Source organism: Schistocerca nitens, chromosome 7 (genome assembly GCF_023898315.1).
Source record: "Schistocerca nitens isolate TAMUIC-IGC-003100 chromosome 7, iqSchNite1.1, whole genome shotgun sequence".
NCBI lineage: Eukaryota > Metazoa > Arthropoda > Insecta > Orthoptera > Acrididae > Schistocerca > Schistocerca nitens.
The window spans coordinates 521,888,725-521,913,356 of record NC_064620.1 but is presented as its reverse complement, the minus strand read 5'-3'; the positions used below and the strand labels follow the sequence as shown (position 1 = coordinate 521,913,356).

The 24,632-nt window shown below is 43.1% G+C and overlaps 1 protein-coding gene across 1 annotated transcript in view; it reads right to left on the bottom strand.

Moving 5' to 3' along the window:
* Positions 1-11,698: 11,698 nt before the first annotated feature.
* LOC126195729 (facilitated trehalose transporter Tret1-like) overlaps positions 11,699-24,632 on the bottom strand; it is a 29,825-nt gene continuing 16,891 nt past the window's right edge. The window contains exon 4 of the mRNA XM_049934358.1: positions 11,699-12,202. Within this exon, the coding sequence (XP_049790315.1) occupies positions 11,699-12,202 (504 nt within the window). The remainder of the gene's footprint in view (positions 12,203-24,632) is intronic.

Below are 24,632 nucleotides of genomic sequence, written 5' to 3'. Positions count from 1 at the left end.
TGTTACAGTTCCTCTGTCAAAGACATGCAGGGGTGGGTGTACGTCCACCAATCATAATCCCACCCCACACCATCAAACCACGACCTCCATGCAGGTCCCTTTCAATGACATTAAGGGGTTGGTATCTGGTTCCTGGTTCACGCCAGATGGAAACCCGGCGATAATCACTCGTCCGTGAACAATAACCTGGGACCACTATTCCAATGACCATGTACTGTGTTCTTGACACCAAGCTTTACGGGCTCTCCTGTGACCAGGTGCCAGTGGAATGCACCTTGCAGGTCTCCGGGCGAATAAACCATGTCTGTTCAGTCGTCTGTAGACTGTGTGCCTGGAGACAACTGTTACAGAGGCTGCGGTAAGGTCCCGAGCAAGGCTACTTGCAGTACTCCGTGGCCATCTGCGGGCACTGATGGTGAGATATCGGTCTTCTTGTGGTGTTATACACTGTGGAATTCCCGTACTGTAGCGCCTGGACACGTTTCCTGTGTGCTGAAATCGTTGCCATAATCTTGAGATCACACGGAGGGCCTGTGTTACGACCTGCTGTGTTTGACCAGCCTCCAGTCGCCCTAGTATTCTAACCCTCACAATGTCATCAGTATGTGTTCTTTGAGACATTTTTAACACACAGTCACCATTAGCACGTCTGAAAACGTCTGCACACTTACTCGCTGCACCGTACTCTGACATGCACCAACACTCCTCTGCATATGTGGACTGCTGCCAGCGTCACCGTGCGACGATCACAGGTCAAATGCACCGCATGGTCATACTCCGAGGTGATTTAAACCCGCAAACCGCCCACCAGAGAGAGTGCCCTATGCTTTTCTCCAACGCAGTTGTATCATCTACAGGTAGGAGAAGATACCAGTTGACTGAGCTGAGAAGAATTCGACCGATTATCAGTGGAATAATATACGACATGCGTGGAGACATACCTGGATGATAAAAAGTAAGGAGAGTAGCGGCGCATTCTTTCACATCGTGTACAAAGTATGTTTTCCATTTCCCCTGTATATTACCTCGATGTAGGAAAGTTCCAGTGGCTTCGGCAAGGTCCCGAGCAAGGCTACCTGCAGTACTCCGTGGCCGTTTGCGGGCACTGATGGTGAGATACCGGTCTTCTTGTGGTGTTGTACACTGTGGACGTCCCGTACTGTAGCGCCTGGACACGTTTCCTGTCTGCTGGAAGCGTTGCAATAATCTTGAGCTGACACTTTATGGCACACGGAGCGCCCATGTTACGACCTGCTGTGTTTGACCAGCCTCCAGTCACCCTAGTATTCTACCCCTCATAACCTGCAAACCCGCAAACCGCCCACCAGAGCGTTGTTTCACCATGTATCAGCATTATCTATAATTTGTGAGCTTGAGTGTAGTACTTCACTAATACAGTAATCGAAGATAGTAGAATTGTTTTTCCACATTTGAACAAGTTGTTTTTCTTCACACCAAATAGAAATTCTGCCTCATCCTGCGTCCCTCTACAGTCACACAACGACTTCGCTATTCCTGGACATGACAGCATCATTAGCAAACTCGTAGGCTGCTGCGCACCCTATTCGTCAATTCGTTTATGCAAATAGAGAAAACGAGTGACGCTATCACACTTCTCTGGGGCACTCTTAATGACGTCTGTGTCCCTGATAAACATTCGCCGTCCACGACAACATACTGGATTCTATTACTTACGAAGTCTTAGAGCCGCTCTCATATTTGAGATACTATTCGCTACGCTATGATCTTCAACAGTTTCCAGTGTGGCACTGTGTCAAACACCTTCCGGAAAATCTAGTAACGTAGAATCTGCTGTCGTCCTTCATCCATGGTTAGCAGGGTATTATGCGATAAAAGGGCAGGACGAGTTATGCTCCAGCGTTTCTTGCTGAATGCTTCCTGATTTGTCGCCAGAAACTTCTATGTACAGAGTGACAATTATTGAACTATATGAAATAAAATCGTCAGAACTTCGGAACGTTTTGCGCTAGGACGTTCAAACTGTACGGTTGGGTATGTGTCATTATGGGAATTACTATGCGCATGCATGGTTTGGTTTAGCGGCGAAGCCCACTTTCATTTGGATGGGTTCGTCAATAGGCTGAATTGGCGCATTTGGGGGACTGAAAAAATACGTATTTTGCGATCGAGAAGTCTCTTCACCGTCAACGGATGACAGTGTGGTATGGAGTGTCCAGTCACGGAATAATTGGTGCGATGTTCCTTGATGGCACGGTGATTACCGAACGGTACGTGATGGTTTTCTAACATGAACATCGTTAGACTTCTTAAGTTATAGAACCCAGTACGTTTTTATCGACGGTGAGTGTTCATCGGAGGTGAGAGTATCATCTGGAGTGCCCCAGGGAAATGTGACAGGTCCGCTGTTGTTTTCTATCTACATAAATGATCTTTTGGATAGGGTGGATAGCAATGTGCGGCTGTTTGCTGATAATGCTGTGGTGTACGGGAAGGTGTCGTCGTTGAGTGACTGTAGGAGGATACAAGATGACTTGGACAGGATTTGTGATTGGTGTAAAGAATGCCCTCTTTGGTAGTGATAGTCTTGTTTTTACGTCTTCTTTAATTTGTCCGGCCGGCCGGTGTGGCCGAGCGGTTCTAGGCGCTTCAGTCTGGAACCGCACGACCGTTACGGTCGCAGGGTCGAATCCTGCCATGGACATTGATGTGTGTGATGTCCTTCCTTATGTTAGTTAGGTTTAAGTAGTTCTAAGTTCTAGGGGACTGATGACCTCAGATGTTAAGTCCCATAGTGCTCAGAACCATCTGAGCCATTTTTTTAATTTGTCCGTCACGGGTTATTTCGTTCCCAAGATAGCAGAATTCCTTAACTTCATCTACTTCGTGATCACCAATTTTGATGTTTAGTTTCTCGCTATTTTCATTTCCGTTACTTCTCATTACTTTATTCTTTTTCAAACCATATTTTTTCATTTATTTCACAGAGGATAGCAGTGTCATCAGCGAATCTTATTATTGATATCCTTTCATCGTGAATTTTAATCGCAGTCTTCAAACTTTCTGTTACTTCCGTCATTGCTTCTACGGTGTATAGGTTGAAGAGCAGGGGTGAAAGACTACTTCGCGAAAGACTACTTCCCTGTCTTACATCCTTTTTCATTCGAGCATTTCGTTCTTGGTCTTCCAATCTTATTAATACCTCTCGGTTCTTGTACATATTGTATGTCACCCGTCTTTTCCTGTAGCTTACTCCTGTTCTTAGAATTTCTAAAATCTTGCACCAATTCACATTGCCGAACTCTTTTCTTGAAACAACATATGCTATGAGCGTATCCTGATTTTTCTTCGGTCTTACTTCCATTATCAAGTGCAAAGTCAGGAATGTCTCCCTGGTGCATTTGACTTTTCTAAAGCCAAAATGATCCTCATGAATCAGATCCTCAACTTTCTGTCCCAAACTTTCCAATCTCCTGTATATTATCCTTCTCAGCAGCTTGGATGCATGAGACGTTAACCTGATTGTGATATAGTTTTCCCATCTATCTGCTCCGGCTGTCTTCGGAATTGTGGGCACGATATTTTTCCGAACAATTGACGGTTCGTCGTCAATGTTATAGATCCTACGCCCAACCTAAATAGTCGTTTGGTTGCCATTCTCCCCAACGAGCTTAGAAATACCGATGGAATGTTATCAATCCCTTCTGCTTAATTTGATCCCAAATATATCAGAGCTCTTTTAAATTTTGATTCTAGTACTGGATCCCCTATGTCTCCTTCCTCATTCCTACTGTCTATCTGGTATTCTCCCGTAACACTTTCCTCTATACCTTCCCGTACAACCACATTCAAGTTACCCATGATTATTAAATTATCACCTGTCTTCACATTTTAATATTTTATCCATCTTCAGCAACTGTAGTCGATATAACGAAATAACAAGCAACCAGCTGCATAAAAGAAATTTCTTTTCTGAGTGTCCTTCTTCAGAAGGCTGTTCAGGACAATGCAATACAAAAAAGTAGAAGTCAGATAAGAATATTAAAATTAGGGAGAGGAAAAGTTTTAAAATTTTAAAAATTTAAAGATAAAAAATGGTACATACTTATTTAGACCTATCGCATTATAAGATGCAAACAGCAAAACGCAGTGGTGTTATAAAAATACTGGAGCAATAAGTAATACAATACTGAATCCATTAATACAATAAAAGATCTCAGATGCTTACGTGTGGTTCATAGTGTACGTACAAAATTAGTATAAAGAAGCGAATGAAGTGCAGTTATAGTGCCAGAACAGGAGCTGATCAGTTAATGATGTGCAAATCTTGAATTTGGTCTCAGTATGGGGGTGAAAGTAAGATAAAATAATGAAAAGAAGTAACTATAGTTGTCATAAGGCAAAAAGAAAGTAATCTAAAAACCTAATGATAAATCAACTAAGTTAACATCGTTGACAAGAGGGGCTACGGACGGGAAAGTTGGGAACTAATCTCCATACAGCTGTAGCGATGTCAGTAGCACGCTTTTAGGGAACCTTCAACAAAAACAAAGTGCGAAGTGCATCATGGGGCTGGAACTTGAGACTGGAGTATGTGGAGAGACTGTATGCAATCATTAGCTAATATTAAGTATGTAAAAGTGACTGTATGGGGAAAGAAGCTTGTGCACAATTATATAAAAATGAAACAGCAAGTACTGGAATATTTGCCTGTTGCAGGTACGTTCTCGTGAAAGAATTGTACCTAGCGGCTTTAACACCAATTGTATGGTACTGTAAGTGTTACAACACGTTGGTGAATTGGTGGAGACAAGTCAACACTGTGGCAGCAAGAAGCATGCCCACGGAAACAGTGCGCGAGATGCGTCAAGTGGCGAGAACCATTAAATGGAGAAACAATTCCTAGCCATTAGCTATAACGAAGACTCAAAATTAACCATAGGTGAAAGGAAACGTGGACATCGTTGTATACTTTTGTTATAGTGGAATAACTAGTTCAGAAATGTACATAAATTTCTAAATACGCTTGTTGAACTTAATTCAACAAACGGATTCACACAGAATTTATGAAATAAGCACAAAAGATTTGACTACCTGACCGTGGATGAATAAAAGTGCTTATTAGGTGTAAACATTACTTGTAACTGCATAGAAAAGTATCTGTAATTTTAAGAATACAGTGTCTACAGGTCATTGTTTACATACAGCTAACCGTCTGTAGCAAAATACACTGAAGAGCCAAAGAAAGTTGTGCACCTGCCTAATATCGTGGAGGGCCCTGCGGGCAGGCCGAAGTGCCGCGACACGACGTGGCATGGACTCGACTGTTGTCTGAATCAGTGCTGGAGGTAATTGGCACCATGAATCGTGAAAGGTAGGGGGGGGGGGGGGGAGAGATCCCTTGTGAACAGCACGTTGCATGGCATCCCATATATGCTCAATAAAGTTCATGGCTGGGGAGTTTGGTGGCCAGCGGAAGTATTTAACGTCAGAAGGGTGTTCCTGGAACCTCTCTGTAGCAACTCTGGACTTGTGGGGTATCGCATTGTCCTGCTGGAATTGCCCAAGTTTGTCGGAAGAAATAATGGACATTAATGGATGCAGGTGATCAGACAGGATGCTTACGTACGTGTCACCTGTCAGAGTCGTATCTAGACGTATCAGGGGTCCCATATCACTCCAATTGCACACGCCCCACACCATTACAGAGCCTCCACCTGCTTGAACAGTTCCCTCTTGACAAGCAGGGTCCATGGTATCATGCTGTTGTCTCCATGCATGTACACGTCCATCAGCTAGATTCAATTTGAAACGAGACTCGTCCGACCAGGCAATGTGTTTCCAGCTGTCAGCAGTCCAATATCAGTGTTGACAGGCTCAGGCGAATCGTAAAGCTTCGTGTAATGGAGTCATCAAGGGTACCGAGTGGGCCTTCGGCTCCGAAAGCCCATATCGGTGATGTTTCATTGAATGGTTTGCACGCTGACAGTTGTTGATGTCCCAGCACTGAAATCTGTAGCAATTTGTGGAAGAGTTGGACTTATGTCACGTTGAACAATTCTCTTCAGTCGTCTTTGGCCCCGTTCTTGCAGGATCTTTTTCCGGTCGCAGCGATGTCGGAGATTTGATGTTTTACCGGATTCACGATATTCACGGTACACTCGTGAAATGGTCGCACGGGAAAATCCCCACTTCAGCGCTACTTCAGGGATGCTGTGTCCCATCGCTCTTGCGCCGACTGTAACACCACGTTCAAACTCACTTAAATGTTGATAACCTGCCCAGCAGTAACCGATCTAAGAACTACACTAGACACTTGTTGTCTTATATAGTTGTTGCCGACCGCAACATTCTGTCTGTTTACACATCTCTCTATTTGAATATGCATGCATACACCAGTCTCTTTGGTGCTTCAATGTAAATCACCACCTTGAGATTATAGATGGTTTAGTAGCTGTAATTATAAATCATTAACTACCTGGCAATGTAAGCGGCTAACCACTGAGAAGTTGAAATGTTTCACTACTTAGAACTGTAGATGCCTAATAACCTGTAGCTATAGATGATCATCTGACTAAAAATCTGTGTAAAAAGTTGAAAAACTAACTGCTTGTAACAAATGTACCAATAATTAAAGCTGTGTGAAGCTGTTTATATGTAACTGTATATAGGTGACTAACAACAACAACTAAATGCAACAGAAGATAGTCAAGCTATGTTGTGTAAAATACTACTAAAATTTGCTGGCTATAAATAGAAAATTAGCGAGTATCTGCATATAGCCACTTCTGAGAATTATCAAACTGGCATACTGATCGTAACCTACTGACTGAGACTTACTGAGTATAACCACAAGCAAGTAGCTGTAGTAGCGACTGTAACTTACCTAATGACTAAATTCTGCCTATTAAAATTAATAATCTCATATAATTAGCTGTCTACACCTAAGTAATCAGTTATATATCAGATTCTGATTGTAAAGCACTGCCACCGTAATAGACCATATTTTAATGTAATATGGTCTGAAGATAGTCACATTCTGACCGAAACCGGTTACCATTGCCATTAAATGTTTTATTGCGGTCAAGTCTGTTTTTAATTCAATTTTAAAAACGGTTGTTGGGAAATGGTAGCACCCAGTGTCTATCTGGTTATATATGTACATATTCTAGAAGTGGGTCTTATTCTGTGGTTAGCACATTTGTTTGGATCACATCTCTACTATAATGAGTGACCATGCTGCAGTCCAGTGCCTGAAATATTAGTTGAAGTTGGTGATGCTACTGAGCTGTTTGACATGGACAATAGACGTGTAGAAGTACCAGAGTGAAAGTTTTAATGAGCGTGATCGTGATTATCTAACATCTTACTGTTGAAGTGAATAAACAGTTTATAATTGTAAATATTCTTTTTAGGATGACATCTCATTTGATGCTAGTCATTACAAGACGGCTCTTGGAATCATTAGGTGTACCATTATACATTTATGATATTTCTTAAGCTTGGCTGTCGCCACAGTTCAGAACAAGGCAATCACCTTTCAGCTAGGGATACTAGCTGCTATGAAACTCACAATACTCTCACAGTGTGCCAACCGTGTGCTGTAGTGAACCTTAAACTTACAGCATACAGCCAGCGAAACATCGTGACCAACAGAAGGAAACTGATTGACATCAAAAATGTGCGCTTGACAGTTAGTGCTCAAAAATAAAAACGAAGAAACGCACACACACATGTTGACGGAAGAGTGCAACTTCCATGCAGCAATATGGCTGTGGGCCATTTGACGAGGGGGAAGTTAGCGTACTTACTTGGAGGGTTGTGCGAGGGGCTACTGTATTTGACCACTGCCATATCCTGGCCCTTCGTTTTAGGATACATGACGCAGTTACCTAATGATAGTTCTATCACATGCTAGGAGCCATTGGTAGCAGCGAAGGCACACAAAAAAAATGGCTCTGAGCACTATGGGACTTAACATCTGAGGTCATCAGTCCCATAGAACTTAGAACTACTTAAACCTAACTAACCTAAGGACATCACAAACATCCATGCCCGAGGCAGGATTCGAACCTGCGACCGTAGCGGTCACGCGGTTCCAGACTGAAGTGTCTAGAACCGCACGGCCACACCGGCCAGCGAAGGCACACATTCCGATGGTGGAGCTAGAATGCTAAGAAATTTTCACATGCCACCTGTGCTTTTATCTCAATATTCGTGAACACTTTTCCATGCATTGCAAAGCTTGAGTTCGGATGCTATACAGCTCTTACTTCTAGCATACAGATTTTTGTGGGGCCATGAAGAAGTCAGTAGCTTAAATTAGTTCATTTTCATTTTACTCCTGACTTGCAACCGGCCGAAGTGGCAGTGCGGTTCTAGGCGCTGCAGTCTGGAAGCGCGAGACCGCTACGGTCGCAGGTTCGAATCCTGCCTCGGGCATGGATGTGTGTGATGTCCTTAGATTAGCTAGGTGTAACTGGTTCTGGGGGACTAATGACCTCAGAATTTGAGCCCCATAGTGCTCAGAGCCATTTGAACAATTTGAACCTGACTTGCAGCTGAAAGGCATCTGGTTTGTCGAAAAACACCTTACATCCTGCGTATTAGCGGGTGCTGTAATAGTCGCTCGTCAACCTCGAAGAGCTGTCGTCAGCTATCTGTTTACTACACAGTACTTCTCTGGATTGAAACTGCGAGCTATGTCTTGACAGGTCGTGCGGCCTTGACTCAAGCCAGCCAACAGGAACGCTAGGCAGCAGAATTTGTTTCTGGACGCCTCGCGGAAAACACACACACACACACACACACACACACACACAGTCTTTCTTCCTGCTGTCGTGACGACTGCGCGCGCTGATTTTCCTCCTGGTACAGACACTTTATCTCGTGATAGTGAAACGGTAACATTCACCTGACTTCGTTCTGGATTATGGTTAGATAGTTACTGCCTTTGCACTTTTGTGCTGTATTTACATGATTGTACATTAAGTGGCCTTCCAGAGAATGGGGAATTTGATTTCTCCCTGCGGTGCGTTTTGCTATGTTATTTCGCCTGGGCTTTGTTAAATCTTTGCTTTTGATTTCAACCTCTTTAGAGCGAATGGAGAGCAATACTCATTCTTCATTCAGTCATCCAAAGTTTCAAGTGGTATCATAATGCTCTTCCACTCGTAAAACAACGTTTCATGAATTAATAGTAATGAGCTGTGGTTTTCTGTTGTCTATGTATCAGGTGGGAAACTAAAGACATATGGTCTGTGGAACTGTATTTGGACATGTAGTATGTTTTCTTGTACATGAATACTGGTCATTGTACTTGTATTACGTTTGAGTAAGTCGGGATTTCACAATTTTTTTACTCTCTTCCCTCATCATTGTTTAATAAATATGTTCGATACCTCATACGTTCACTCTAGAACTACCTTCTCTATACGTAATCCGACCATTCTAATTGCATTCAAAGGTAGGTTGAAAAAGCCTCCATTCAGCAGTGATTGAAAAAATATTAATTCCAGCTGTGCAGGTAAATCTGTGTCGCTGTTGAAATTTGAGACAACTGTCAGCGGAGGCATTTTTCAGTTGATTAGGTAATATAGGGCACGGATAGAAAAAACATTTGCATTACACATATTTTATGTACGACATATAACTTATTACAGATGTAATTTATTGACATAGTTTGATAGTAGATGCAGGATGTCTACAGTGACGATTGTAATTTCAGTTTCTCTTACTTAAGTCCTATCAACGACCCTCCTACCATTTGTTTATTCCATTGCACTTTGCGGGAGTTCCTGCCACTCCAAACCTTAAATAATCTGTTACATTACGTTTACTTACATTTCCAACAAATCTGATGTAAAAGGATAACTTTTCAGGGCATAAAACCGTTGTAATAGTATCTTACGAACTTCTAGGAGACAGTAAGCAAACGTGATCGGGCTTTCATAGTTTAATCTCTGATTATCCATTATGGGTACGGGATAGAGACCGGTGAAATACGAGGGTTGACTGAAAATTAATGCCTCCATATTCGTAACTCTTCAACAGTTGGCAGCAATGGTATGCGGCAGGTACTGGCTTGTTCCGTAGCCTCTTCTCTACAGTTGGCGGGACGCCTTAGCATTGAACGGTTGTGTTTTTACAGTGTAAAGTATGGAACCCTGCGCAGACGGTCGGTCAGTGCGTTTTAAGCAACGTGCAGTCATTGAATTCTTGACAGCAGCAGGTGTCACCCCGAAGGAGATTATTCAGAGAATGAAAACTGTTTATGGTGATTGTGTTGTTGATGTGAGTACTGTGCGTCGATGGGCGATTATGTTTAAAGATGTTGAGGCGGGAACATCTGATCTGCGTGCCAACTAACAAAGAGTTGGACGTCCTGTGACAGCAACCACTGAGTTTCACAAGCAGAATGTTGACAAATTGAGTCAGGACGATAGTCGTATCACTCAGAGAGAAATTGCAAGCACCATCGGCATTTCACAAGAACATGTGGGTCACTTTATTGCTTTGCTTGGCTATCGGAAGATCTGTGCACGATGGATATCCCGGATGATGACTCCTGAAATGAAAGCGCACAGAGTTGAAATTTGCAAGGAACTCCTCTCACGTTACGAGAGTGAAGATGACGCCTTTCTCCATTCAATCCTGGGACATCATTATGCTCCGGATGAAGAGGTGGAGAGAACTGTGAGACGGTGGTTGCGGAAACAGTGTGTCGTCTTATTCCGTGACGGCTTCAGAAAACTTGTTCATCGTTGGCAGAATTGTATCCAATTGGCTGGTGATTATGTGGAAAAGCGAATATTGGTAATTAAAGATGACATTCTATGGATTATTTGTGCATTTTATTTATTAAAATATTCCCATCCAAATCCAGTTATCGAAGGTGGAGGCATTACTTTTCATTCAACCCTCGTATTTACCAAAGAAAAAAATCAGCAAACAACCGTATGTTTTGAGAAGTTGTTATTTTATTTACAACATCAGTTTTGGCATATCATTAATGCCATCTTAAGATTTGACAAGTCTTCTAATTTCAAAATGGTTCAAATGGCTCTAAGCACTATGGGACTTAACATCCGAGGTCATCCGAGGACATCACACACATACATGCCCGAGGCAGGATTCGAACCTTAGACAGCAGCAGCAGCGCGGTTCCGGACTGAAGCACCTAGAACCGCTCGGCCACAGCGGCTGGCCTCTTCGAAGTACACACCCCACAAAAACAGAGTCCAACTATCGACGGCTCCGGTTAATGATGCATCGATGTATCTGATTCTCTATACATGGAGTGCTTAGGGGCCTGAAGATGGCGTTAATGAGATGCAGAAACTGGTCATGTAAGTAAAATAACAACTTCTGAAAACTTACGACCGTATGGTGATTTTTCTTTGGTAATTATTTCACAGTTTAGCTCAGAGTTCTGATTTAGAGCAGGCACGTGCAGTCTTTGAAGGAGTTGCTGCAGAGCAGACTTGTGGACGGTTCTGTCTATCGAAACCAGAAGTGTGTCAACAGCGTCTGTCAGCACAATGCGCAAAGCATGTAATTTGTCGATATATCTCCAATTTACAGGCCTGTTGACTCATAATCCAGCATACGAGAAAGTTTCGGTGTTCCCGATGTAGTACTCACCCACAGGGTGAAATGGTACGCATTAAATACTACGAATGAAAAATTTCAGGGACAACCGTGACCTATGTGAAGAGCTTCATTGGGAGCTGCTGACGTGGACATCCTTTCCGCCGTTGAGTTCCTTGAGGATGTCCTCGAGAGGTCGTCCCTTGGTTTCCGGCAGCAAGCACCATCCGATGAGGGCGCAGGCCAAGCAGACAGCCGCAAAGAACCAGAAGGTGCCGTAGGCTCCCATGGACTGCGACATGGCTGGGTACAGTTTGCTCATGACGGCTGCGGTGCCGCTGCTCGTCGAGTACGTGATAATGGCAGCCAAACCTCTGATCCTTGGAGCCACAGTCTCAGAGACCACGACGTACGCCAGTGGGCTCAGTCCGACAGCGTGCATCAGCACGTATATGGACAAGCAAGTGACTGGTAGCCATCCGACGGACGTCACATCTACCTGTGTCTGCTGCTTTAGATACAGGTAGACACCCAAAAGCGCAACCGAAGTACCGACGGCCCCGTTCGCGAGGAACAGCAGGGGTCGTCGACCAATCCGTTCTATCAACACTGTAGACAGCAGACCGCCAACAACCTGTGCCATCGAAAGAAACGAATTAATACTTCAGTTGACGACAGAGAAACATATTTTGCACTTGCTCACCGTGAAATATTGAGGTGAAGATGAACAGATAGAGAAAGTGTATGAGCATATTGAAAGGGTAATGCAGTACGTAAAGGGGGACGAAAATCTAATAGTCATGGGCGACTGGAATGCAGTTGTAGGGGAAGGCGTAGAAGAAAAGGTTACAGGAGAATATGGGCTTGGGACAAGGAATGAAAGAGGAGAAAGACTAATTGAGTTCTGTAACAAGTTTCAGCTAGTAATAGCGAATACCCTGTTCAAGAATCACAAGAGGAGGAGGTATACTTGGAAAAGGCCGGGAGATACGGGAAGATTTCAATTAGATTACGTCATGGTCAGACAGAGATTCCGAACTCAGATACTGGATTGTAAGGCGTACCCAGGAGCAGATATAGACTCAGATCACAATATAGTAATGATGAAGAGTAGGCTGAAGTTCAAGACATTAGTCAGGAAGAATCAATACGCAAAGAAGTGGGATACGGAAGTACTAAGGAATGACGAGATCCGTTTGAAGTTCTCTAACGCTATAGATACAGCAATAAGGAATAGCGCAGTAGGCAGTACAGTTGAAGAGGAATGGACATCTCTAAAAAGGGCCATCACAGAAGTTGGGAAGGAAAACATAGGTAGAAAGAAGGTAGCGGCGAAGAAACCATGGGTAACAGAAGAAATACTTCAGTTGACTGATGAAAGGAGGAAGTACAAACATGTTCCGGGAAAATCAGGAATACAGAAATACAAGTCGCTGAGGAATGAAATAAATAAGAAGTACAGGGAAGCTAAGACGAAATGGCTGCAGGAAAAATGTGAAGACATCGAAAAAGATATGATTGTCGGAAGGACCGACTCAGCATACAGGAAAGTCAAAACAACCTTCGGTGACAGTAAAAGCAACTGTGGTAACATTAAGAGTGCAACAGGAATTCCACTGTTAAATGCATAGGAGAGAGCAGATAGGTGGAAAGAATACATTGAAAGCCTCTATGAGGGTGAAGATTTGTCTGATGTGATAGAAGAAGAAACAGGAGTCGATTTAGAAGAGGTAGGGGATCCAGTATTAGAATCAGAATTTAAAAGAACTTTGGAGGACTTACGGTCAAATAAGGCAGAAGGGATAGATAACATTCCATCAGAATTTCTAAAATCATTGGGGGAAGTGGCAACAAAACGACTATTCACGTTGGTGTGTAGAATATATGAGTCTGGCGATATACCATCTGACTTTCGGAAAAGCATCATCCACACAATTCCGAAGACGGCAAGAGCTGACAAGTGCGAGAATTATCGCACAATCAGCTTAACAGCTCATGCATCGAAGCTGCTTACAAGAATAATATACAGAAGAATGGAAAAGAAAATTGAGAATGCGCTAGGTGACGATCAGTTCGGCTTTAGGAAAAGTAAAGGGACGGGAAAGGCAATTCTGACGTTACGGTTATTAATGGAAGCAAGGCTAAAGAAAAATCAAGACACTTTCATAGCATTTGTCGACCTGGAAAAAGCGTTCGACAATATAAAATGGTGCAAGCTATTCGAGATTCTGAAAAAAGTAGGGGTAAGCTATAGGGAGAGACGGGTCATATACAATATGTACAACAACCAAGAGGGAATAATAAGAGTGGACGATCAAGAACGAAGTGCTCGTATTAAGAAGGGTGTAAGACAAGGCTGTAGCCTTTCGCCCCTACTCTTCAATCTGTACATCGAGGAAGCAATGATGGAAATATAAGAAAGGTTCAGGAGTGGAATTAAAATACAAGGTGAAAGGATATCAATGAAACGATTCGCTGATGACATTGCTATCCTGAGTGAAAGTGAAGAAGAATTAAATGATCTGCTGAACGGAATGAACAGTCTAATGAGTACACAGTATGGTTTGAGAGAAAATCGGAGAAAGACGAAGGTAATGAGAAGTAGTAGAAATGAGAACAGCGAGAAACTTAACATTAGGATTGATGGTCACGAAGTCAATGAAGTTAAGGAATTCTGCTACCTAGGCAGTAAAATAACCAATGACGGACGGAGCAAGGAGGACATCAAAAGCAGACTCGCTATGGCAAAAAAGGCATTTCTGGCCAAGAGAAGTCTACTAATATCAAATACCGGCCTTAATTTGAGGAAGAAATTTCTGAGGATGTACGCTGGAGTACAGCATTGTATGGTAGTGTAACATGGACTGTGGGAAAACCGGAACAGAAGAGAATCGAAACATTTGAGATGTGGTGCTATAGACGAATGTTGAAAATTAGGTGGACTGATAAGGTAAGGAATGAGGAGGTTCTACGCAGAATCGGAGAGGAAAGGAATATGTGGAAAACACTGATAAGGAGAAGAGACAGGATAATAGGACATCTGCTAAGACATGAGGGAATGACTTCCGTGGTACTAGAGGGAGCTGTAGAGGGCAAGAACTGTAGTGGAAGACAGAGATTGGAATACGTCAAGCAAATAATTGAGGACGTAGGTTGCAAGTGCTACTCAGAGATGAAGAGGTTAGCACAGGAAAGGAATTCTTGGCGGGCCGCATCAAACCAGTCAGTAGACCGATGAAATATATATATATATATATATATATATATATATATATATATATATATATATATATACACACTCCTGGAAATTGAAATAAGAACACCGTGAATTCATTGTCCCAGGAAGGGGAAACTTTATTGACACATTCCTGGGGTCAGATACATCACATGATCACACTGACAGAACCACAGGCACATAGACACAGGCAACAGAGCATGCACAATGTCGGCACTAGTACAGTGTATATCCACCTTTCGCAGCAATGCAGGCTGCTATTCTCCCATGGAGACGATCGTAGAGATGCTGGATGTAGTCCTGTGGAACGGCTTGCCATGCCATTTCCACCTGGCGCCTCAGTTGGACCAGCGTTCGTGCTGGACGTGCAGACCGCGTGAGACGACGCTTCATCCAGTCCCAAACATGCTCAATGGGGGACAGATCCGGAGATCTTGCTGGCCAGGGTAGTTGACTTACACCTTCTAGAGCACGGTGGGTGGCACGGGATACATGCGGACGTGCATTGTCCTGTTGGAACAGCAAGTTTCCATGCCGGTATAGGAATGGTAGAACGATGGGTTCGATGACGGTTTGGATGCACCGTGAACTATTCAGTGTCCCCTCGACGATCACCAGTGGTGTACGGCCAGTGTAGGAGATCGCTCCCCACACCATGATGCCGGGTGTTGGCCCTGTGTGCCTCGGTCGTATGCAGTCCTGATTGTGGCGCTCACCTGCACGGCGCCAAACACGCATACGACCATCATTGGCACCAAGGCAGAAGCGACTCTCATCGCTGAAGACGACACGTCTCCATTCGTCCCCCCATTCACGCCTGTCGCGACACCACTGGAGGCGGGCTGCACGATGTTGGGGCGTGAGCGGAAGACGGCCTAACGGTGTGCGGGACCGTAGCCCAGCATGAGATGGTTGCGAATGGTCCTCGCCGATACCCCAGGAGCAACAGTGTCCCTAATTTGCTGGGAAGTGGCGGTGCGGTCCCCTACGGCACTGCGTAGGATCCTATGGTCTTGGCGTGCATCCGTGCGTTGCTGCGGTCCGGTCCCAGGTCGACGGGCACGTGCCCCTTCCGCCGACCACTGGCGACAACATCGATGTACTGTGGAGACTTCACGCCCCACGTGTTGAGCAATTCGGCGGTACGTCCACCCGGCCTCCCGCATGCCCACTATACGCCCTCGCTCAAAGTCCGTCAACTGCACATACGGTTCACGTCCACGCTGTCGCGGCATGCTACCAGTGTTAAAGACTGCGATGGAGCTCCGTATGCCACGGCAAACTGACTGACACTGACGGCGGCGGTGCACAGATGCTGCGCAGCTAGCGCCATTCGACGGCCAACACCGCGGTTCCTGGTGTGTCCGCTGTGCCGTGCGTGTGATCATTGCTTGTACAGCCCTCTCGCAGTGTCCGGAGCAAGTATGGTGGGTCCGACACACCGGTATCAATGTGTTCTTTTTTCCATTTCCTGGAGTGTATATTCCGCTCACTGGGCTAATCCGCCTGAAACAGGAAATGTTGGAACAGTGGGCTAGTTCCACACAGTCAAGGCCGTTTTGCCTGCAGTGTGCGCCAGTATCTTTATGTCGCCGCATGTGCTTGTTGTAGGGCCATTTAGTGTTACAGTACTGACAGGACAGAAGAACAATCTTTAGAGGTATGGGCATTGTGATGGATTATTGCAGTACTTAAAGAACACAATCTAACAAATTGAGGTGTACCGTGCACAATAACGTGAAATTTTAAACTCCTTACATTACTTCTGTAAGAATACAGGTTATCCACTGTGTCAACAACCATTGCTGGGGGATTTGGCGCGTCTTTTGAAATGACTGCACATGGGGCTATTTCGTCTCTGTCAATTTATTAGTTTAATCAATGTGTGATGCGAAATTCTAGAGAACATCTTTTCTTGGTTACCTTTCAGATGGTCCGTACACACAAAAGGAAAATGGCTCTGAGCACTATGGGACTCAACTGCTATGGTCATAAGTCCCCTAGAACTTAGAACTACTTAAACCTAACTAACCTAAGGACAGCACACAACACCCAGCCATCACGAGGCAGAGAAAATCCCTGACCCCGCCGGGAATCGAACCCGGGAACCCGGGCGTGGGAAGCGAGAACGCTACCGCACGATCACGAGATGCGGGCTAAAAGGAAAAAGCCAAGCGTTTAAAGGTCCGAGGAAGAAATGAAACACGCAGTAACAATTGCTGCATTGTTCAAAATTCCTTATTCGACACTTAAAGATCCGTTAACTATTTCAAAACGTGATTCGGCAATGGCGGAACAGAAACCTCATAGACCAGCTGGTCATCCGACGGTATTCAGCCCAGAAGAGGAGGATGATTTAAGTTCTAGGTTGAAAGACTTAGCTGCAAGGGGTTTGGCTGCACTCCTGAACAAATTCGAAGAGCAGCATTAACGTTTGCAGCGACGAATAACATTAAGCATCCCTGGGGCGTGGGACACATGATTGCAGATAAAGACTGGTTTACTGGTTTTATGAAGAGGCATAGTGATTTATCGGTCAGGAAACCATAAGACTTCTCAAAAGCTAGAGCGAAGGAGATGAATATGCAGGCTGTAACTGCATTTTTCGATGTATACCGGAGTTTGTGTGAATAGACTGGAGTTTGTGGTAAGCCTCATCTCATCTTTAAAGTTCACGAGACAGGTCTGCCACTTAATAATAGAACCGCTCTGTCACAGCGGCCAGCCGTTTCTTCATTTGGCAGACTCAAGAGGGAACTTAATCAGATAGTCAATTTTGAGTCGAAATCAGTGAATTTTGTGGCGAAATCATTGTATTTCGCGTCGCAATCGGTCAGTTTTGTGCTGAAACCAGCTAAAACGGATGTTGTGACCAGATCATTAGTTTTGTACGTAAATCACCATATTTTGTGTTAAACCTTCTCGCCAACCGTTGAACATCTACATCAAAGAACCAAATTCAGTTAATGCTTCGGTTTTAATCGCTACAAATGACACCAGATACCTACCATATCACATAACCTTTACGTCTGAGGGCTCTTGCTTTATTCAATGTTTTATGTTGTACATGGGACATCGGAATTTTCCAAAGGGTTTCTAAATGTAGCATTTGAATAGTCCAACGGTATAAATATAGAGAATCGACATTTGCGACAGACTGCAGAACGATTTAATGCCACTGACGTACACGTCATGTACAGTGTGTTAACTGTAAGACGGCAGAGTTGTGAGGGGAGTGCGGGGTGAGGAGGCGTGGGGAGGGGCGAGCAGCCGTTGGGGGTGGGGGGCGGCAAGGGACGCCTACCAGTTGCAGTGCTGGTACTACAAATTGCGCGGCATGCTTACACGAAAGCAGACGAAATTTTTGGAAGTAAAACTCGCTTTAAATGTTGTTCGTGAACGAAACTGAAATCGTCATGTACATTAAAATCTATGTATATATATATAAATGAATGTATGTATGTTTGTTTACTATGCGCTCACAAACCATTCATCCGATTGCAATGAAGCTTTGGTGAGTTGTTCTCGGAACGCCCGAAAAGAGTAATGCACAATGTTTCAACAGTTAGGTCACTGTAGCATGCGTAGCGCAATTGATTAGACAAAGGCTTGTCATGCAGCCGACCTGGGTTCGATTCTCACTGCTAGCAATTTTATTTCATTCCCCGCAATGTTAAACTATTAACTATAAAATTTAATTATACGTAAACAGGTCATATAGTATAACGTAACTGTCAATCTCTATATATAAAAATGAATGTATGTATGTCTGCCCTCTGTGCGTTCCCAAACCATTCATCTGATTGCGATGAAATTTTGGTGATTTGTTCTCCGTACGCCCACGAACGTACCTAGCCGAGAAAAAAGAAATAAGACACATTCTTGAGGAGATATGACGTCATAAACAATGAGATGCAACGCGGGAAAATTCCCAGATTTATGCATCCACTATTTGAGAATGAGAGCACTTAGCGACTAGCAACAAACGTTACATACAATTTCAAACATTTACGAAAATTTTTCTCGCTGACACCCCCCACAAAATAACGAAATGAAAAAAGGTTGTCGCTTACTACATTTTCTCAGTACATACCGCAAATCTGCCGCAGTAGGCATGACGTTTTAATGTATTATTTCGTTACTATTAACTCTAATCGCAACATATTTCGCATACAGTATCCACATATATCAGTAAATGCGCCGGAAAATTTATGTCTCTTTACGACATATAATTCAGGAGATATGTCGTGGTAAACATCGAGATGCGTGAAAAAGTGCCGCGTCAGACATGACGTTTTGTTCTATTATTTCTTCACTACTAACACTTGTGTTGTACAAGGTAGCCATTGTCGTCTGCTTCTTTATTGTTTTGCTCTGTACTGTTCTGCGTGTTTTTATTGTGCAGTTGTACTAAACATTATCAAAATGAGTGAAGAGACAGTTGCTGGCCCATCTCGGGAGTCGCCAACAATCCCTACCGGCAGGCCTACGGTTAGAAGAAAACCAATATTACGTATCGATACTCGCAAAATTATATTGCGTGTGATTGAATGCTGCGAAAGGGAAAGGGAGCAGTCAGCTACGTAATGTTAGCAGCAGTCGAAACTGCGCGCCTACCGAAGCCTCCCGACGTTTACCGACTTCTACCGATTCAGGACTATGGGAGAGGTCTGCCATCTAAGAGTTTACACACTGTAAGGACCTCAAAGGCAAGAGAAATTAGTGCCTGTACAGAACCATACTGTCGTTTCCGCCTCGTTAATGTGTCGTTCTATAGCACTTGCAGTGAAATGATCGCTTATTAATGTCTATTACAATGAAAGTATTAGGAAAATGAGACGGAATACTGACAAAATGTGATAGTCCAGGCGTGAGTTTTTACTTCTGCTGTCATTAAAATATAACATGAAGGACGTCGTGCAAGCTAAAGTTTGTTAGCAATTCTGGACACATATCAGAACGAGTGGATTCTTTCTGGTTTCCAGAGGTATGTAGCATCACATATTTACACAGTTTTTATTAAATGCGGCATAGAAATGACGTCCAGTAGCGTCCCAGCTGAGTCCCTCTCAAACGAATTTGGTGGCTGTGCCGATGTGGTTCCTTCAAAGAGTTCACTTCCGATTTATACAGTCTTCAATGCGAATGGCGTGTCTCAAATGATCTCTATAACCATGATGTAGACATTGGATGTTTCTAAATGACTTCCGAATAATTTCTTACAAATGCAGATGTGGCCCTTCAACAAGTGTGCTTGTTCAGGAAATGATTGACAGTCAGCGTCGAGAGGTGAGCAGTGAAATGGCTGTGCATACAAACTTTGAGAAATTCCAGTAATCTGCTAAGTTGTGAGACAGTAAAATGCATTCAACTGTAGTCAGACTTTGGAATATTTCCGAGGATCGTCGAACGTGGAATTATTCAAGGTCGTTGTGACTGCTAGGTCAGAACAACGAGCAATCAGTGATATCTGATATTGGTAGGCAAAGCTATGTTCCATGTGGATGAAAACTTCGTTCGTCTCAGAAATGACGTGGTGACTCGTTAGCAGGTAACTGTTGACATATGCCACCATTATAGGAATGTGAGCGGTTGCCATACATCTCAGTAGAAAGGAATTTTTGGTTTTTAAGCCTTACATCAGGCCAAAAAAATTATGATGTAAACACAAAAGTGCTATTGCCCTTTTGCGTGAAGCATACGTAATGAGTTTGAGGCTTTCTAAAACTATGCTAATGGTAACATTTCAGGTCTCACGTGGAGGAATATTTAACTAATAGAGCACAGTCCTTTACGCTGCACATATATCTCAATATACATAAACGATTTAGCAGATAGGGTCAGTTGTGCTATGGAACTGTTTGGCGATGACGCCTTTGCGTATAGGAAAGAAACATTAGTAGAGAATCGTAAGGAATTGTGGAAAACTGAGGATAAAATTTCCTCTGTATATAGTGTAAGATGCTAACTTTAACCGTATTTAAAATTTTTATAATGAAGAGAAAGAACGTCATAGTATCTAATTCCAACATTAGTGATGAACGTCGTACAAGTAGGCAGGGAAATACTATCAAATGGACCTTAGTGCCTTATCAAGGAGGCATGAGAACAGATATGGAATTCAGATAATTGACACTAGGACCTGAACAGATCGACACAAACCTTCGTATAAATGTGTAAGACAAATGCTTGGGAAACTTAAAATGGGGTTACCTCAAAGAATGACGACTTAGTTCTTACGAAACCATGTTACGTAAAGGGGTGTCAAGACAAGGATGTCGGAAAGAATGCGCGTCTCACTACCCAACGCAATGTACACAGGGGAAACAGCGTATGGGGTATTAACAGTATGATGCAGATTTTATACTAACGTCTCGAAGAAGAACTGAACACTTTTTCATCCTGATATTTTGCAGTAACTGTCAATCAAGTGACTAGACAAGTATGCACATAGTGCTGACAGAATCTCACAATTTCCGTCACTCACAGACTCAAACTCATCGCAACTAGGAAGCTGAAAATTACGCAAATATATTGGTTTGATAAAGTAAGAAGTGATATGAAGAAAATCTCTTCTCTGGAGTGTAAGTTCTGATTACCATTTAGACACAGATGTGGTTCCATAGACGTCAGTGCATCTGTTGTCATTATGGTTGTGTTAATAAGCAATAATACCAGACCGAACAGGTACCGAACTAGGGCAAATAGGAGATAAATCATCACAAATCAGCTAAAGACATATGGTGATACTGCATCAAGTGTTACAGCAACATACATGCTTCTTCTACGCTGCCTGTGTTCAGCGCCGTTATCAGATAGTCACTTAGCTCACATGCCGTACTTCACATTACATTGAGATGGCAGTAGAAGTAAAACCCTTGTAGGGGCTACCACAATTCGTCATTTTCTCGTCTTTCTTCCCTAGAATTTTATTGTAATATACATTAACAAGGTATCATATCACTGCAAGTGCTCTAGACTGACTTTTGGAGCATTAAACATAAAGTTACTATACTTCAGTGAGGGGGAAACTACTATATGCTTCCGTACAAGCCCTAATTTCTCTTACCTTTGAGGATTTTTGAATTTCCTGTCGTATTATGCTTAGCAAAATTGCATTTCTTTAGTTTTTTAATTTACTGCCATAATTTGTATCTCCCGCCAATTTATGCATTCGGCAAATAGCCTGTGAAATGAGAGGTGTGGGGGAGGAGCAGGGGAGAAATATGGTAACAGTACATCATTTATGATGTCATCAGAAATCTGGTAACAGTGCATCCTGTGTTAGGATGGTCCTAATCCCCTTCTCACAGAGAACATCCCGTATTTCTATTCCTCTATTTTTCTTCTTCAGTTATCTATAGTTACTACGTCAGATTTACATCCATTCGGTTGCAGAGTCAAATGGTCTCAGCTTCAGACACAGGAATCGCTCTAATTTTATAATCAACTAGTATCCTGACAGACAGCTTGATAAAACTGTTTTTGTGTATTAGCTAGTCCTAACGTATCTGTCTGTTTTGTCACGCTCTCTATTAGGACATGACATTGAGTGCGAGTGTAAGAGGTACCCTCTAGTTATAACAGGAAACATTCATTATCTTGGCTATAGGGGCTATGTTGGTGATACACCATCTTATTGTATTACTACGAGCGACACGTACTTCACTAAGTAGCAGAGAGGGCTGCACCAATTAGATTCATTTGTTATGGTATCCCATGAATAGTAAGTGACAACTCCATTGTCACTTGTGATGTGTCGCTGTATGATTTCCAGTATATACACATGTACATACAAATTTAAACTTCTTGTTGTTCGTAATGTTGATCGTAATTCCAAACTAGACATCGCCAATATGTCGAACATTGTTAACGATGGACGAACAGACATACCACCGTACCTCTTTTATTTCTGTTGTGTTGCCAAGGAATAAAAACAATACCTAGTCCAGCGACATGATAAAAAAGAATTCTACTACTTTGGTGGCGAGTTTCGATTGTACGTGTGGGTTTTGGAAACAGAACTACAGTGACTAACGTAGTATCCAGAATTACCTTGGTATTTCAGCTGTTATAGGAAATATAGCATTGGCCGTGTTACAGACAGACTTCCTAGCCGGATACGTTAGGGAATATTAGCATCCTGCGAGTCCTTGTCGTTTTTCTTCTTATGCCACCTCTGTAGCTTTTTAACGGTCTTTCCAGTATGACTCCTCCTTTTTTACTGTTAGTATGTTAATATACACTTACGAACAAATGTTTTAGAAATGACAGGTATATTGGAGAAGCAGTGTGACGGTGAATGGGATACTTCGACGTGTCACATGACCCAGATGACAAGTCTTATACTGGGCATCTGCACAACAGCAGAATACAAAGTGAGCAACACCCATTTGCCTGTGACCATATTGTGGGCTACCTAAATGTGGGACAGTGCTTCTCCGAGGTCGTGCAGACATTGGGATTTTCATGTCTTATCGTGTGACTGGTGTATTATTATTCGCCGGAAAACCGTAGCCGCCCGAGTCAAATGCTGTGAGCAAAAATATGTTTTTACAGGAGACAAAAGTACGATGTACTAAATAACACACCATTACTGGGCAATAGTAATCATCGAAGAGTCTAAAAATCCGTAATCACTGTGCTAGCGATATACACACCACCTGCACCTCTAAGAGACGCAGGTCAGAGAGCGCGGAGGTTAGCATAATCGTAGGAGCGCTCACATTCCAAACCTGAAGAATATAAAAATGTCACATAGCTTTGCTAACAGGACACCGGCCATACAAAACTTTCGTTATTTTCGTTTCAGTGGTGCTCTAATTGGATCAAATGTAAATAATGATACATATGCTCTCATCTCCCTCTGTAAAACGGTCGAGGAACACACTCCCCGATAACACGCATCACTTATGTGCGTATAGAATCCCAATGGGCCTTCAACAAGAGAATGCACCACCCTGTCGCTTCCCCTGTCAGAATAGTGAAGTACACTGCAACGCCTTAGTGTACGTGTATGGCCTAACAGCTCAGCTGTCCTCAAACGTACTGAGTCGAACTGGGACGCTATCGAACGTGTGTGTCTTGGACCTAGCTCCGACCAGTATCCTTGAACGGTGGCAGTGGTTGAGTAGTCGTGGACCAGGGTCTCGCTGAGTCCATGCTACCACGCCTCTCCTCCGTCATCAGAGCGAAAATTGGTAAATAGACGTGTCGATTCCAGTTGATCATACGTACGTGCGTAGTCGGCAAGGAAAACAACATTATGCATTAATGTAAATGCTTTACTTCGTCATATGGTTGCCCTTCCCAGTGTCTGTGATGTTGCTGTATTGGAGTTCCAAATTTCAGTTGTCGAGATGCGATCTATGAATATCCACCTTTCGAGGACCAGTATTTTATGTTGAGGACATTGCAGTTGTCGAATGTCCAGGAGGCAGCCTCAGGTCAGGTGTCTAGAAATTAAGATTCTCTTCCCAAAGTTTTTGGACTCCAGGGTGCAGCATTGTTCCCACAAGTGCCTACTGTGACAGTAGAATAATGTTATTGAAATGAAAATATGTGAGGATTGGTATTCAAATGAATAATGGTCAGTGCTTTCGTACTTTCTCTGTGAGTTATTTCGTGAAGAGCAGGGCAATTATGACAATCACAAAACAATGACATGTTTTAATCGAACCGATGATAGTGCAGACGACTGTCATCATTCAAAAAATTTGTGTTGGTTATGGAATCTTGTAGATCTGAAATATCTGAAAATGTATTTCACTCATCATTATGGAAAAATGCAAGAGAGGAATGATGAAGAAGAATTTTAAACAATGATTTC